This window comes from Corvus hawaiiensis, chromosome 22, assembly GCF_020740725.1.
Source record: "Corvus hawaiiensis isolate bCorHaw1 chromosome 22, bCorHaw1.pri.cur, whole genome shotgun sequence".
NCBI classification, from domain to species: Eukaryota; Metazoa; Chordata; class Aves; order Passeriformes; family Corvidae; genus Corvus; species Corvus hawaiiensis.
In genome coordinates, this window is record NC_063234.1 from 7,010,020 (window position 1) to 7,025,936 (window position 15,917).

At 54.0% G+C, this 15,917-nt stretch overlaps 1 protein-coding gene across 3 annotated transcripts in view; it reads right to left on the bottom strand.

Annotated features, from left to right (window-relative positions):
- VWA5B1 (von Willebrand factor A domain containing 5B1) overlaps positions 1-15,917 on the bottom strand; it is a 29,586-nt gene that overhangs the window by 10,394 nt on the left and 3,275 nt on the right. For 2 of the 3 annotated variants that reach the window (XM_048326509.1, XM_048326511.1), the window contains 10 exons: positions 11,412-11,582; positions 10,993-11,154; positions 10,413-10,635; positions 10,093-10,235; positions 9,724-9,855; positions 9,336-9,460; positions 6,222-6,398; positions 3,272-3,382; positions 2,616-2,818; positions 752-866 (listed from right to left, as the gene is read on the bottom strand). In XM_048326509.1, coding sequence (XP_048182466.1) covers positions 752-866; positions 2,616-2,818; positions 3,272-3,382; positions 6,222-6,398; positions 9,336-9,460; positions 9,724-9,855; positions 10,093-10,235; positions 10,413-10,635; positions 10,993-11,154; positions 11,412-11,582 — 1,562 coding nt within the window. Of the gene's footprint in view, positions 1-751; positions 867-2,615; positions 2,819-3,271; positions 3,383-6,221; positions 6,399-9,335; positions 9,461-9,723; positions 9,856-10,092; positions 10,236-10,412; positions 10,636-10,992; positions 11,155-11,411; positions 11,583-12,459; positions 13,605-15,917 lie in introns of those variants that run through there. The other variant, XM_048326510.1, reaches the window with a different exon arrangement.

The following is a 15,917-nucleotide window of genomic DNA, read 5'->3' on the forward strand; positions in this document are numbered from 1 at the left end:
AATAGCTCTTATTAAAAACCTCTCTCTTCGCTGTCTTTGCTTTTAATTTACATCAGAAATGTTGATGCTGTTCTGTCTTAGAGAGGTTTTTGTGTGCTCCAGGTTCCTGCAGAGGGGGAGTTGCCCATCTCCTCCTTGTGAGATCAAGAAGGTAGGAGCTGGCTTTTTGGAGATATTTAGGCGCTAAAGACCCAATTCTCTCTGGGTTTAGTCATGCAGCAGGTGACAGGCTGGGCTCCGTGCATTCACCAGGGGACAGAGGCACCCCTACGCCGGATTTGAAGCACACGGTTTTACTCTTCATGGGGAGAGAGGGAACGGAGAGGCTTTAAAGTCGGCTTAATAAGCAAAGCCATCACAACACATTCCTCCCGCTCCAACCTCGAGTCCTTCTCGCCTGAGCAATGCCAGGGCTGAGCCCGACTTCAAAACTAATTGGCTGCTTTGATGCCGGTCCCTCTGCCCTCGCCGTGTCTGAGGCAGAGCTGCCTTCGAAGGCAGAGCTGCTGCATCGCGGCTATCGCGGCCCCCCAGCCCCAGGCGGAGGGAAGCACACCCTCCCTCTCCCTCCGACGGCCGGACATGGAGATGCTCCTTCATCCCCTCCCGCTCGCCCACCTGCTGCGAGGGGGAGTTGGGAAAGCAGGGCCAGGATGGGGAATGAACCCGCTGGGAGCCGTGGCCTCCCCCTCGCTGAACCAGAGCATCGTTAGAGCCCCACGGGGTGGCCCCTGGGGAATGGGGGCTGTACCTTGGGCTGGAGCCTCTCGCCCTCCGCCAGGAACTCGGAGATGCCCCTGGACACGGCAGCCAGACCCCGGACCAGCCTCCTGCAGGCGTTTGGCCCGATGCCGAAGCTGTAGCACCTGCAAAGGGACAGGGAGAATCAGGATCCAGAGGAAAAACCACCCCCCAGCCCCATGTAGTTCACACACTCCCTCAGGCAGAAACTCCCTCAGGCTTTATCCCACTGCTATGTCCAGAGGAATAAAGCAGCTGCTCTTTTAGGTGGCTGGCAGGAGAGCTGGGAACATCCCAGTGCCTAAAGGGGCTCCAGGAGAGCTGGAGAAGGACTTTGGACATGGTCATGGAGTGGCAAGACAGGGGGAATGACAGGGGCAGGGTTACATGGGATGTTGGGAAGAAATTCTTCCCTGTGAGGGTGGGCAGGCCCTGGCACAGGGTGCCCAGAGCAGCTGTAGCTGCCCCTGGATTTCTGGAAGTGTCCAAGGCCAGGCTGGACGGGGCTTGAAGCAGCCTGGGATGGTGGAAGGAGCCCCTGCCTGTCGCAGGGGGGTGGAATGGGATGGGCTTTAAGGTCCCTTCCAATCCAAACTATCCAGGGGCTCTATGAACCCCCAGCCCCCTCCTCTCAGCAGACCCCAAACCCCTTCCCCGAAGACCAGCCTTCAGCAGTGACACTCAGGGGTTCCCAGCAGGACCTCCAGCCTTCCCCTCCTCTGCAAACGCAAACAACCTGCTTTGCTCTCAATTCATCTCTTTTCCCTGTTGGTTGTGGTCAATAGCACTAAATATCCAGTAATTATCTCTGCTTGCAACGAAAAAAACATTTTCTCAAGGAAGGAGGATCAAGCCAGTTGAGGCTGCTCCCCCGACTCCCAGCTCTGAGAATCAGGATTTGGTTGGGGTTGAAGGCTAGAAGCGGAGCTGGAGCCCAGGCAGGGAGGGCAGTGGTAGGTGGGGATGGATGCACCAGGAAGCCAGGAGGATGGGAATGGGTGGGATACGGCATTTGGGCAGGGCAGTGGATTGCTGAGAAAGCACCTTCAGCAGCAAACTGCATCTGCACAAGGGGCTTTTCTCTTGCGGGTTTTAATCCTCAGCTGGCAGCAAATCCTAAGCCAGCCTCACACCCCTCTTAAATAAGGCTCTGATCTTCTTTTAAGATGGCCATGCCCAGGACTCTCCCTTCCAGGGTCACCCGAGACCACGCTCCAGCTCTGACTGCATTTAACCCTCCCCTACAGCTCCATAAGAGCAGGGGGTGGGATGGTGGGATACCCTCTACACTGGGAAGCAATCAGAGCTCTGTGCAGTTACAGACCCACAGAGCAGCTTCCCTGGTAAGCCCCGAAATCTGACAGATGGAAGAGGAATACATTTTTCTCATGTTTTGTGCCCCTTAAAGAGGCAGAGGAGAAACCAGAACAGCCTGTGATCAGAGCTGGGGAGCCAGGCTGGGAGCTTGTGCACAAATTAGCTGCTTTTTACATTGCTCCCTTTCAGCATATTCAATTCTGCAGAGCCCCATCCTGGAAGCAGCTGGGGCCAGCCCCAGATGTGCTTTAAAAAAAATTTTAAAAAAAGCAAGGAAGATTGTTGGCGTGTCAATCTCTCCTAGCAGGAAGCATCAGCCGAGAGCTGTGAAGTTGTCAGCTCAATTATCCTGCTTTTGATTGTTTAAAAAGCATCTGAACTTCTGGGATCCGTTCCAAACCCTTTGAGGTTCTCCCATGGCTCATAGCAGCAATCTCTCCTGCCTCTGTCTCTGAAGTGGGGATGTCTGTGAGATGGAGCTGTGCTCAAGGAGAGGCACATCCCAGCCTGTGCCAGGTTTCTAGCCCCACAGGGGTGAGCCCGGCTGCCTCCCGTACCTGGTGGAGCAGGAGTGGTCCCGCAGCAGCTCCAGAACCTTCCCGGGGTTGCTGATGGCCCCAGCTGTCAGCAGGAAGAGCAGCCGGGGGTGTCCCCTGTGGATGGGCTGGCGGATGACCCACTTCAGCGGGGATAAGAGGTTGATGCTGCCCATATCAGCCTGGATCCTCCTGATGCTCTGGCAGGCGATGGCCAGGCTCTCCTGCCCAAAGGAGCAGTGGAATCATCAGCACCAGCACCCTCCAAGCACCGAGGAGCACAACAGGAGAGGCTGAGGGAGTTGAGGTTGTTCATCCTGGAGAAGGGAAGGCTCTGGGGAGAACTTAAAGCCACTTGCAGTGCCTAAAGGGGCTCCCAGAGAGCTGGAGAAGGACTTTGGACAAGGGCCTGGAGTGACAGGACAAGGGGGAATAGCCTTAAGCTAAAAAAGGGCAGGTTTAGATTTGGTATTAAAAGGAAATTATTTACTATAAGGGTAGTGAGGCCCTGGCACAGGTTGCCCAGAGAAGCTGTGGCTGTCCCATCCCTATCCCAAGGCCTGGCTGGGCCAGGCTTGGAGCACCTTGGGATAGCGGAAGGTGTCCCCGCCTGTGGCATGTAAGATCCCTCCCCACACAAACCAGTCTGTGATTCTATGGACTGTGGGCTCACCCACCTCACAGTAGGCCTGACTGGCAGGAAAGAGGGTCTTGAAGGTGGATCCAAACCCAATGACGTTGAAGAGACATGCTGGCATCAGGCTCTTGAGAATGACCAACAGGGCATCCTGAGGGGTGGAAAGCAAACAGACATCAGCACACTTGGACTCTCCCTGGCTGCCCCAACTTCACCAGTAAGAGCTCTGCCCAGAGCCATCCCACCTTCATCTGACAACAAACCAACTGCTTCTTTCCCATGACTCCATATGACCCCGCTCTTTTCAAAGTCCCCTGATGTTATTTGGGACCCGAAGCAGTGAGGAGAATGGGGAGTCTTTGGGAAAAAAAAAAAAAGACAACAAAGAGCTGAACAAATTTTTCTGTTTGTTTTTAAAGGATTCAATTTGTGCTGGCAACACAGTGCTGCAGCACAGAGCTGGTGGGTGAGAAGCAGAGTGTGAAATTGAGAAGTGCGACACGCAATGCATCTCAATGCCTAAACTTGCAGAAAATAAACAAACAGCTTAAAGTTACACAAAAGGAAAAGCCTCCCCCATCCCCAATTCTCTTGTATTCATAGCTGCCTTCAATTAAAATAACTGGGAGACGACAGTTTTAAGCTATTTTCTTTACCAGAGGTGGTTATCTAATGTGCCTATTCCTGGGCTTTACATAAGGCAAGAGCAACTTGAATTGTTGCACAGCGATGTTGTGGACAAGTCCAGGACAGAGCTTGTGATCGCAGTAATCGGGCAAGAGCTGCCTAAGGAGCTCTTGAGCTTGTAGGAGCAATTATGTGGCAGGAGAGGAGGCCCATTTAAAGCAAAGTGTTTATGTAAAGCAAAATGTAAAGCAAAGTGTTCAGGAGCAGCTCAGCTCTATTTAAATGCTGATCAAGGCAGACTCCTGCCAGTCTGCCGAGGGCAGCAGAAACCCTAGAGCCAGCCCCTGGAGGAGCTGCCAAGGTCAAATGAGCAAGAACAGCCTCCTTGAGTTGTCCTACCAGTGGCAAAGACCGAGTGACCACAGAGAGACACAGTGAACCCCCTGCCTGGGACTAGCAGGGATGTAGTGCCAGGTCAATCCAGCTCCCAAAGCCTGTAAGACTCAGCAACAACGCAGAGCTGGAGCACTGAAAATCAGTGGGATAATGTACAAGAACAGGGCTGCCCTTTAACAGGCTCTGGAGTACTTGAATCCAAGCTGTTATCTCAAACCTACGAGGATATATTTATACCACTGCTCCCAGATGGCTCCTGGGATGCTGGCTCTTCCAGATCTCAATGCTGACATCCCATCTTGGAACTCATTACAAGGGAAAAAATACAAATTTCCAAATATTTCTCTTAAAGCACTTCCCAAAATGGGCAACTGATGCCTGCTTGCTGTTTCAGCAAGCAGAAAGATTTATTGCTTCTTATGGTAAATATTGATCTTGATCCTGTTGCACTCAATAGCTATATGGCAACTCAATAAGGAGGGACGCTTGCTTCCAGAAAAGTCAATTCCCAGTTATTAGCGTAGTTTTGCCAGTGAGCACCATCACAGCCTGGCTCTTCTCCCTGGCTGCATCAGGGTGGGAAAGGAACTGGCTGCAGGAAATTTAAATCCCTGAATTTTCCACTCCAGCTGCTTTGGATGGGTGCCCTCCTGCTCCACACGGGCCTTTCCATCCCATCCCTGAGGCATCCTGAGGCTGCACAGCTCTGAGCCCTGTCATGCCGTGCATCCAGCCAGCTGAGAATGATGCAGAAGGTTCCACCAAGCAAACCCCACCCAAACCCTCTCAGAATAGCCCCTGCTGCGAGGTCCCTGGTATCTGCGAGTGACAAACAAGGATTGGGACACTCAAAAGAGGGACAGTGGGTTTCTCCCTTGAGGTATCTCCTCCAAAATCCCCTCTATCTCCCTCAAAATATTTTTTCTTGAAGGGGAACAGCCTTTTCCCTGTTTCTACAGCCCTCCTGTGATGGGGTTTCCATTTCAGGACCTCTCAGAGAAGAGCTCTGCTCCTTCAGGTCCCCATCCCCAGGGGACAATCCTGCCTCTACAGAGGCTGCAGACACTGTGGTGCCTAAACCCAGCCATGCTGTGAGTTGGAAAGTGAAAATCCACCCTGGGACAAGATTCCCAGGCTCCTAAAGGTGCTGGGGGAAAGGGGTACAACCCCAGAGATATCCTGTTCCCCTTGGGAACAGCCTCCCTATCCCAGGGGATGTGCTGCAGCCGTCCGCAGGCTCCCCAGCATCCCAATCCTTGCTGCTGAAGGTGTCTGTCCTTCGGCAGTTCCCATGGAAACTGCAGACAGATGGGAAAGGAGATGTGCTAGAAGATGGACAAGCTCAGGAGTGGGTCCGTGGGAACCTCATGAGGTTCAACAGACCAAGTGCAGGGTCCTGCACCGGGGCTGGCACTGGGTGAGAGCCACATCTGACAGGGGAACCTCAGACCCACAAAATATCCTGACAATGCTATTTTTTATCCAGAGGTGTCGGCACAACTCGCATAACCATCCAGCAGGCTGCTGGTGTTCATTTGTGTTTGGAAAAGAGATGTCTCGTGTTTAAATCATTTCTGTGGGTGCACAGAGGTGCCCATCAGCAAAACCTCTCCTAATGCTTGGTCAGCACGTTGCTCCCCTCGGAGCTCCCTGGAGGTTTCCCCCTAGGCAGCCATCACTCAAAGCCCTCCTGGAGACAGGGAGAACTGGAAAAAGGATGCACAAAACATGCCAGCAAGAGAGGGAAAGAAAATAATTTTGCATTTTATGTGCTGATAGGAAGAAGGGGAAGAGAATGGGGGAGAGTCACCTTCATTGCAGGTACCGAACAAGCGCCACGGTTGAGATGACTGAAATACAGCCCATAATTACCCCCCATCCCCTGATAATGAACACTTCTGCTCTCAGCACCCCCAGCGCTCTCTCATTGCCTGTTGACAGGCAGGTGCTTCCCCTCCTGCAGGTACCTTGGCATGGTTGATGTTCACACCGCTCATGCTCTTGCTGCGGTCTACCAGGAAGATAAACTCTCCCTGGGCTTTCTGGAGACCTGGCTGCACAGTCCTCAAGTCAGGGCAGAAGTTGAGCATGATGACGGGGTGGTGGGGGATGTCCTTGTTCAGCCGCTTCCTAATGATTTCCGTCTGAAAGAAAGCAGGAGAGAGCTCATTTTTCTACCCCACTTCAATTCGAGGGGAATCAGAACAGGGGTAAAAATGCAAGTGCAGGGCCTTTTGTGGGCCAGAATCTGCTTGTTCTGGCCTCAGAGGTGACAACACCAGGGTGGGCCAGTGTCCAGGTGTTCTGTTGTGTCCATACCCACAGTATTCTCCACCCCTGGAAGTGTCCAAGGCCAGGTTGGACGGGGCTTGGAGCAGGCTAGGATAGTGAAAGGTGTCCCTACCCATGGCAGGGGGTGGGACAAGATAAGCTTTAAGGTCCTATCCTTCTGCGATTGTATGGAGCAACTGCACACTCAGATAAAAGCCTGGAGAAGAAATCAAGAGACCTGGCTCAACCCAGCACCTTGCAAAACTGATTCTCCAAACATTTCATTAGATCCTTCCCAAAAACCTGGTTCATTAGCACAGCTTAGCATCCCACCGAGGCACACCAGAGGTTTTCTCCATGGTCACTCACTAATGAAGTGTGAGATGCAGCCCTTGATGTGCCGCATTCACCGCTCCAATTCATTCCTGCCACCTCTGATTTGCTGCTTTTTCTGCCCATTTCTTTTATCACATTTCTTTGTGGGGATTGAAAGGCTTTGGAAAGCTGAACCGGCTGCTCTGGCCATGGTTCGATAGGAACCTGCATGATCTGTCTCTGCACTGCACACAGCTCCACTGGCTCTCGATATTTTCTTTCCTTCTATTTCAAGTATTCAATACAAATGGGATAAAATTAAACGGGTAAAAACCTCCTGTGATACGTTTATAAAGTACTGTTATGTGTGTATCAAGCAGTAACAGGTTCACGGCCTCAGCTGCTTTGGAGGGAGCTCCAGGACCCCACATGAGCCCAGCTGTGGCCTTTCATCCCTGGGTCTGAGTGTGGAAACAACTCCACAACAGCAGCTCGATCCTCAGGGGCTTTGTTTGCCGCCTTCTCCTCTTTCTGGCTGCTTTTCTCATTGGTTTCACCGGGAGTAAACCAGACCCCAGATAACTGCGCTTGTTTTCTCCGGCCATGAGTCACATTCCTCAGTCTATGAGCTGATGACCAACCTTTGTTTTCTATAACTCACTAACTCCCTGTGGCTCAACACACACACACGAGCTCTGCTTTCAGATCCTGTGCCTGAGTGCTGCTTCTCTGACCCAGTGAAAAGACAAGTCCCACTCACAGGAACGAGCCAAGCTCCCACTCATCTTCTTGCCTTTCCCTTCCATGGGATGGGGTATAAATTAATCAGCTGCTGAGAAATCAAAGGGCTCTTTCCATTTCCATTTCCCTCCAGCCATATGATATTATTTTGTTCAACAACTTTTCCAGTTTATCACATTCCAGACTAGAGTGTTCCTTATTGCCTCTGTCCAAGGACTGAATCGTGGCCCTGGACCTATCCACAGAACTCCCTGGAATGCTCTTGGGTATCCACGACATAAATTTCCTGTGGGATCAGGATAAGCCCAGATTTTGGGATTTCTCACTGACACTGAAGAGAATTTTACAGGCAAATCTTCAGTAAACAGCCTCAGAGGTGCTGCTAGGGGTCAGCCAGAAAAGAAAACATCTCCTCACCTTCCTTCCGTTCCCCTTCACCCATTATCCAATTACCGTAAGCTAATCAGATTTTGTCGAGGAAAGTTGATTCCAGTGTGCATCCATCCCCACCAACCTGCAGCTGACAGGATCCAAGCCTTTTCCATAACAAACTGAGGGAAGAGAATTGATTATCATTTACTGCTGAAATTTCTGGGCTAATTTAATTTAAGCCGAGAAGTGGTCAGTGTCCTGCTCTGAGCAGCAGCAATTGCAGCCCATCATCTACCCCAGATATTCCAGGCATTTTCTCTGCTCCCTGCAGTTCTTTCCCAGTCCTCCTGGGGCACAGGTGGCTTTCCTGCAGGGAAATGTCTCCAGAATGATCCCCCCCCTTAGATAATTTGACATGCCAAAGAAGCAGAAATAATTAGGGAGCCATCCGAGGCGTAGCGTGGGAGTTTCATCTCATTCCACCTGCCACACGCTGAACACAATTAGAGGAGATGCCTGCGGAGTCCCAGCCCTGAGAGAGAGAGTGAGGGCAAAGGGAAGGAAGGAGAGGAGGCTTGACAAGTCTCTCATGACAGGAGAAATCTTAGCAGCATGAGGAGGCACCCCTGCAGCAGGTCCAGGATGTCTGCCAAGAGGAACCCAGGATCAGACGTGTGGAGAAGGAGTTTAGGGGGAAATGAGCATCCCTGGGCACACAGGAGAGCCCCAGCTGTGTAAAACAGGAGTTGACACCATCAGCCCCGGCCGTGGCCACACAAGCACAACCTGTCCCTTAGGGGAAGACGCCCACCCTGGAAATCCGGAGGGCTCTGAGCTGTCCGCTCCTCTCCGCTGATCCCAAACACACCAAAGTGCTGGGCTGTCACTCATTCCTTCAGAACTGCTGGAAGACGAGGCACAAATCCCAGCGCAGATATTTTTCTCTTTGCTGCTCAGCAGAACAAAGAGAAGTCTCTCCTACCTTGTCTTCAGTTCAGCTCATTATTCCAAGGAAAATCACTTCTTTCTCTCTGACAGCTACCCAGAAACAGTAAACATTTACTGAGCAATTAAAAGAATATTTTATTCTATGTCATTGCAATAATTATAATACCCTTAATGCTATTACAATTCACCTCTCTAATTATGCTACGCTAGACTAGCACTAATTATACACACAATAACCATCTCAGAGCTCCTTCCACTCTCAGTTTATCAGCAGCACTGCCGTATTTTCCCCTCTTCCTCCACACAAGCCCCTCTCCAAGGGAGGATGTTGAAGGTCTCATTGGGACAGTGATGCTGGAAACAAGGAATCATCTTCTAGCTCAGCTCCAGTCCATGGAAAGCCTCAGTTAACACCTGCAGCTTGTGTTTCTCACCTTTCTCTTGGCACTGGGGTCTTTCCTAGTGCCTTTAATGAAATCATTCTTCCCCTTCAGGTGTCGTTCGTACTCTGCAGGGGTCATGTCACCCTCTTCCATTAAGACGTGGGGCATGTGGGGCTCTGGAAATGCAGAGAATTGTGTGAAGAACAGCCGTGGTAACACTTTGGGTCTGGCAGAGATGCAGGCACTCTTGGCTGGGAAAACAGCAGTATCTGTGAGCTTCGGGAGCCCAGAAAACCCTGAGCACGGCCAGGATTACCTCCCAGGAAGCCTAACCTTGACAATATTTGCAAAACCAGTGCTAATCCAGCTGTCTCCAGAGCTACAGATGAGGATCCCAGGAAGGGGCAAGACCAGCAGAGGGGAAGCAGAGCCCACCTACCACTTGGATGGATCAGGATCTCCACGGGTCTGTCGAAGGAGTGTTTGCTGGCCAGCGTGATCACGATGCTCTTGGCGGAGCGAGCTGAGGGGTCGGCGTCTGCTCGGATCTCGTGTGTGGGGCTCTCAACTCCTGCCCGGGGAAACCGAGGTGCCAGCAGGGATTGAGGGTGGGGGAGACCAGGGAGAAGAGATGACAAGGTGGCAGAGGACAGGAGCCCACGTTAGCATCAGCCTGGTACTGGTAAATCCACCCCAGCACAGTTAAGTTGCCAACACAGATTTGCATTGAGGAGGAGGAGTGTGGACATTGCCACATGGGGAGGTGACAAATCAGCCTTGTGCAGCAGGACAGCCCCAGTGCTCCTACCTGCCAGCAAACATGGCCCCCGGATCTCCAGGTGGAAGCTGAACTCGTACTCAAAGGGGTTGGTGGCCTCACTGTCCAGCAGCTGAGCCAGGCAGAACCTGCTCCCTTGCTCCGGGCTCCTCGATCCGCAGAGGTGCTTGTCCCTGCCAGTGAGATAAATCCCAACAAACCCTGTGAACGTGTTCTATCCCCCCAGGAACTGCAGGGCTGCCGGAGGTAAAGCCTGCAGCCACTCTCCAGCCTCCTGCAGCTCCTGCTCAGCCAGCCCTGCATTCCCCAGGATCAGTCCCAGACTGAGCCCACCCCATGGTTTTCCGTACGTTCGGAGCTGGTGGCTGGAAAGGCTGCTGGCATTCTCCAGGCTGGGCTGGGGGACCCTGGGGACGCACACAGCTGGCAGGTGGACCCTCACTGCCCCGCTGGGCAGTGTCTGCAGCTCAGAGGAGGTGCTGATGAAGATGGACACACTTTCCAGGGGAGGAATCATGCCCAGGTTGGCCACAAAAACAATCCTCTCCAGGTCCTCATCCATCATGATCCTTCCTGCACAGAGAGGACCACACCAGGTATTGCAACCATGGAAAATGCTCCTTTCCAGGCCTCCCACAACCCCCAGCCCCGGATCAAACACACAAAGCCACCCCTGCTGCACACATCAGCTTTCTTTGAACAGCCTCAGCTCCTGCATCACTCCTTTGGCTGCCCAGAAGCAGCAGTGCTTTCCAAGATGGGCATGACTGATATTTTTGGCAGGGACGTGAGCACCACAACCCCTCAGCTTCCCAAAAGAAGCCCCCTTGGTGCCACAGCAGACAGCAGCCAGCCACCCCCTGCCACCGCCCTACTCCCCTTCCTCTCCTTTTCTCCCCACATTCCCTAAAACACCCTTAATCCCCTCACCGCTTCCATCACCAGCTCTTCCAGGGGGGAGGCTGCAGCTGTCGAAGTAGGTGTCATCTATCTTGGCTTTGTCTTTGATCTGCACTGTCACCATGCGCCGGCACACGGCCGCCTTGAAGCCCACGACAGTCATGCCCTCGTCCAAGGGGTACACAAAGAGACCTGCCAGCCAGGAGGGGTGTTAGCAACACCCACCACTTCCCCGGCCCCACCAGCCAGGTCCCTCTTGGCACTTCCCAAGTGGGAAAAAAAATCCCACTTGTGGGATTTTTCACACCTAAAAAGTTGGAGACTTGGACACAATACACTTGGTTGTGCTTCCCACCAGCATCTAAAGGTTTAAGGCATGCACAGAAACCCAGCACTGCCATATCCTGGCTCTAAAGTTCCCATTCCAAGCTTCACTCCTTGAAACTTGCCTTCCAAAGCCTGGGGGTCTGGGTTGTGGTAGGTGAGCAGGGCTGTCATCCCAAAGGCATAGCCGCTGACACAGGATGTCACCTCGGACGCGATGAGGGGCAGCCGGGAGAAGGTCACCCGGTTAATCAGCCCTGGCATCTTCCCGGGGGTCTCTGGGTGATGGTAGGGAGCTGGAGAGAGAAAGGTAAGAATGGATGTGGAGCCCTGAGTGCCCGAAATGTTTGCATGCCTCTGCCACCTCATTCTGAAGCCCTGAGGACAGAAAGGTGAGTGACCTGGGACACGACGAGACCTGGGCTTGATGACTGCAGTGATGGGGATGGGGATGGAGCAAGACCCCGGTGGGAAGACACAAGGAAAACCCCTGCCCCAAACCCCCATCGGCACAAGGGAGGAGGTTCAGATCAAACCTCCCTGGCTGGGGGCAGACAGCCCTGGAGGTCCACACTCCCCAGCTCCCACACTGCTGGAGTCTGTACAGAACAGGTTAACATCTTTTTCCGTCCCTCTTTCTCCTCATTATTCTCCAAACCAACAACTTTCTCCAGGATAAGACTATGATCATCAGAGTTTTCCTTTATCCTGGGGAAGGAAGAGCAGGCAGGCAGAGCCAAGCATCCTCCTGCCCTCCCATGCCCTTGCCCATCCTCATCCTCGCTGATTTCGGGGAGGTGCCACTGCTCTGCTGTCCTGCATCTCCAGATCCTTCCTGCACGGGCTGACTCATCCCTTCCTGTGCTCAGCCGACACATTCAGATGCAAAGCGCCTTCTTCTGCCAATTACGTTCCAACTCTTTTCCCTAAGCAGGTTTTCCTCCGTTCCAGCTCCTCTCCCCCAAGCCTCAGGGTTTCAAAGGAGACCTTTCAGGTGGATTTTAGGGCCCCATCCCGCTCCCCCGGGGAACCGGGAGAAGTTGCTAGGCAGCAGTTCTCCCTGGCTGGCTCTGCAATGCTTTATGCAGTGATTTACGAGGCTCAGGAGGAGCCAGCAGCACTGAAATACATCCGTTTCTCATTCCCTACCAGTCCTGCGTTATTAAAACCCACCTTTATATGCAAATGCCACCGAAGACATCAAGGCCACGAGCTCAATGTGCTCGGGCAGGAAAACGGCATTAGGAAAGGAAGAAGGGAGAGCCAGAGAGAGCAAGAAGGGCTGTCCAGGATGGGGGAGAGCAGCCACGGAAACTGAGCAAAGGAAACAGCAGCAAAGATGATGATGGAGGGCAGTAATCCCAAGGCACGCCCCTGAATCCCGGCCAAAAACCTCAGCCATTCCCGATTGAATCCACCTCTCCTTCCACCACAAATGCTGCTCACGCCAGGAGCTGCCCAGGGAGGTCGGGGATGCATCCATGGGGATGCAGCCCCACACAGTCAGGAGATAACTGGGAGCCCTGCCTGAGCCAGGGGAGGCCATCCCACACTGGGATGCTCCCAGCTGTGCCAACAGGGCTTGAGAAGTCAGGAGCTGGCAAGGGTTCACCTGCACAGGGAGAGATAATGAAGGTCCCCTCACTGCGAGATGTGGCTGAGGCCATCAAGGTATCGGGAAGTGATTAAATGCCAGGAGGGGGAGGAAGGAGAGGGAATTATTTTACCTTAGGGAAGAAATAATAATGGGAAGGAGCTCTCTACCAGCTTGGCACAACAGGAATTCATTATGGGACTGCCAGAGGGGTGGATATGGGCTCCAAGAGCATGACTTCAGCTTGGAAGTGGGGACTTAGTGCAGAGCCATGGGTGAGATCCAAGCCCCTCACATCTCCTGCGCCCATGGGAGACTGGGGACATAACTCCCCTGGGAGCCACTCTGCCAGCAGGGCTTTCTGCATCGCCTGGGCCTGGACAAGCACCAAGGGACCCTTAGTGGGACACAGAGCCCCGTGCCATGTCCTGTTTGAGCCAGCCAGGAGAGTTGCACCTCTCCTGTAGCTCCAAGGTGGCTCAGAGGAGCCTGGCACCAGCCCTTACTGCTGTGCCAGCCAAAAAATCGACCCCACAAGGATTGGGAGGGCTCAGAGGGCTCTTCCCGGCAAAAACCCTTTGATAGGGGACGCTGCCAGCAGAGCCATGGGGCTGCTCCACACAGCTCGTGTCACCAACGCCATCAAGTGACTGGAGCATGGAAAGGGAGAGCAGCGGAGAGGCTGGAGTGAGGGAGAGCAGTAGGAAGGCTGGAATGTCTCTCCTGTGCCCCCCAGGAGCTCAGCACCGGCCCCTTGCCTGCTCCCCATCCTGCCTTTGCTGCTCTGGGATGTGCACTCAGTCTCCATTCAGGTCACAGGGCTGGACTCTGAGGATGGGACCTGGCAGGACCCTGCATCCCCAAAAAATTACCAAGCTGCACAGGATATCCCTACACCCACCCAGTCCTCAGCATGTCCCCTCACTGCCACCAAAAGTGTCCTGCCTCCCGCACACAGCAGGCACGGGGCCATCCCATGGACCTGGTCAGGTGCCTCCCGACCTCACACTGCATCTGGCATCCCAGGAAAAAGGGAAACCACTGGTTACTACCTCCAGCCCTCAAAATACACCTGTAATCCCATCAACTAGGAAGCAGCTCAGGGCTGGTGACAGACACTGTCCCTTGGCCAGCCGCGCTCTGGACCTGGCACACCAGGCTGCTACTGGATCAATCTTTATTTTCCCCCTTCCTTTGTAAGTGCTCTTTCCTGACAATCCACTGCTCCTCCTGGCCACGGAGGGGAGGGAGACACGGAAGTGTGATCACCCCACTCCAGGCAATACCCTCGGCCAATTCCTGTGCCCGACTGACGGGGAAGGCGCTGATGCTGCTGCGACGTCCGCGGACGGTCCCCGTGACGCGCAGAGAGCGCAGGGCTGCGAGCCGGAGCACAGGCTCCAGCCCCTCCACAGGGCTGCAGGCGCCTGTCCCAGCACTCCCGAGAGGCTGGGGCTGGATTTTAGGGGATGGGAAAAGGTGTTTATGTGCCTGAAAAAGGGAGGTGGTGCCTGGAGAGCTGCTCAGAGCTTCCTGAGTGTCCATCTGTGTCTCTAGCACTGATGGGCCCTCAAAAATTCTGTCTGAGCACGTGGAGTAAAGACAGGGGCAGAATAATGCTCCTCTGAGGTCTATTTTGGTGCACTGAATAGGAAAACAGAGCAAAACTGTGAGCACACAGCCTGGCTTCCGGCAGGACCCGACTCCCAGGAGTGGGCTGGGGTCCCAGCTGTACCACACCACAGGATCTGTGGCATCTGCAGCCGACAACAGGACAGGGAGAGCCAGACCAGGAGCTGGGATAAAACCCGACCCAGCCCCACCCGGCCCTGCTGCCTGAAGGGCAGATACCAGGGGCAGCCCGGCTGTTTCAGCTCGCCAGGACAGGAAGGCAGCCGCGTGAAGCCCAGCCCTGGTGCCACACCTTGTGTCAGACGCATTTTTGGGCTGCTGAATCGCTGCCCCGCCCTGCTGTAACTCCTGACCGGCCACAAACGGGTTCCCTTGGAGATCTCGCCTCGAGGTCCGAGCTAGACCTGGGGCACATCCCCACTGCTCAGAGGACGCCAGGTTTTCTGCAGCTGGGTAAAATATTCCTTCCACGTCGTCTGTCTCAATCAACACTGACATCCAGTGGCTCGCCGGGATGACGACAGCCGGAGCGCCCTGTGGAGATGTACAGGTGGACAGACCTGGCCAAGGATGCCTGTTGCTCCACAGCCTTCCATCAGCATTCCTGGGCAATCACCACGGGGAAGCAAACTCCCCCCTGCTTGCAAATCCAAGACAGGAGAAGCCTTGCGCTTCCCAAACTTTCAGGGCTCTCAAGTAGAGTCACACTTGGGAATTCTCCCTGGTTTTCAGGGGCAGCAGGGCTCAGGGAGCAGATGTGGGCATGCTGCTGAGGGACCCCTGACTTCACCTACCTGACCCACATCACTGCAGGTCATGACTAAGATGTGCAGGACCCCTCCAGCTGCTTTCTCCCAAAGCACGAGGCTCAAACCTGGCCAGGAAACTGGGATCAACCCCCAGAATATCTCTAGGAAGCAACAGGAGGAAATGGGGTTTGAAAGAGCACACATAGCACTGTCCTACCTGGAAGAGCCATGGATCCACCATGGCAGACCTGTGGGATACTCTCAGGAAAAGCTACAGGAACTGTTCTCCCATCTCCAGCCTCCCCTTGCCTCAAACTGCAAGCGGAGTATCCCACTTGATGGAAAACCAGGAAAACAGCCACTGCAGGCCCCCCAAAGGGTGACAACATGGCCCCCCACTGCCACAGCAGTGACAAGGGCTGCTGGCTTCAAGGGCACGCTGAGGCCTCAGACAGGGAGACTGGGAAAAGATTGGGAAGCAGCTGCTCCTGCCAGAGCCCAGGGGAAGCAACTAGGTCCCCCTCCCCAAGGTGACACAGTGCCAGGCTGGGACGTGACAGCCCTGGCAGACAGATTTTGGGGACTGTCAGCCACACCCCCGGCAGCTCTTGGACCACCAGGCTGGCCCCAGAGTTGGGTCTCAAGGACCTGGATTC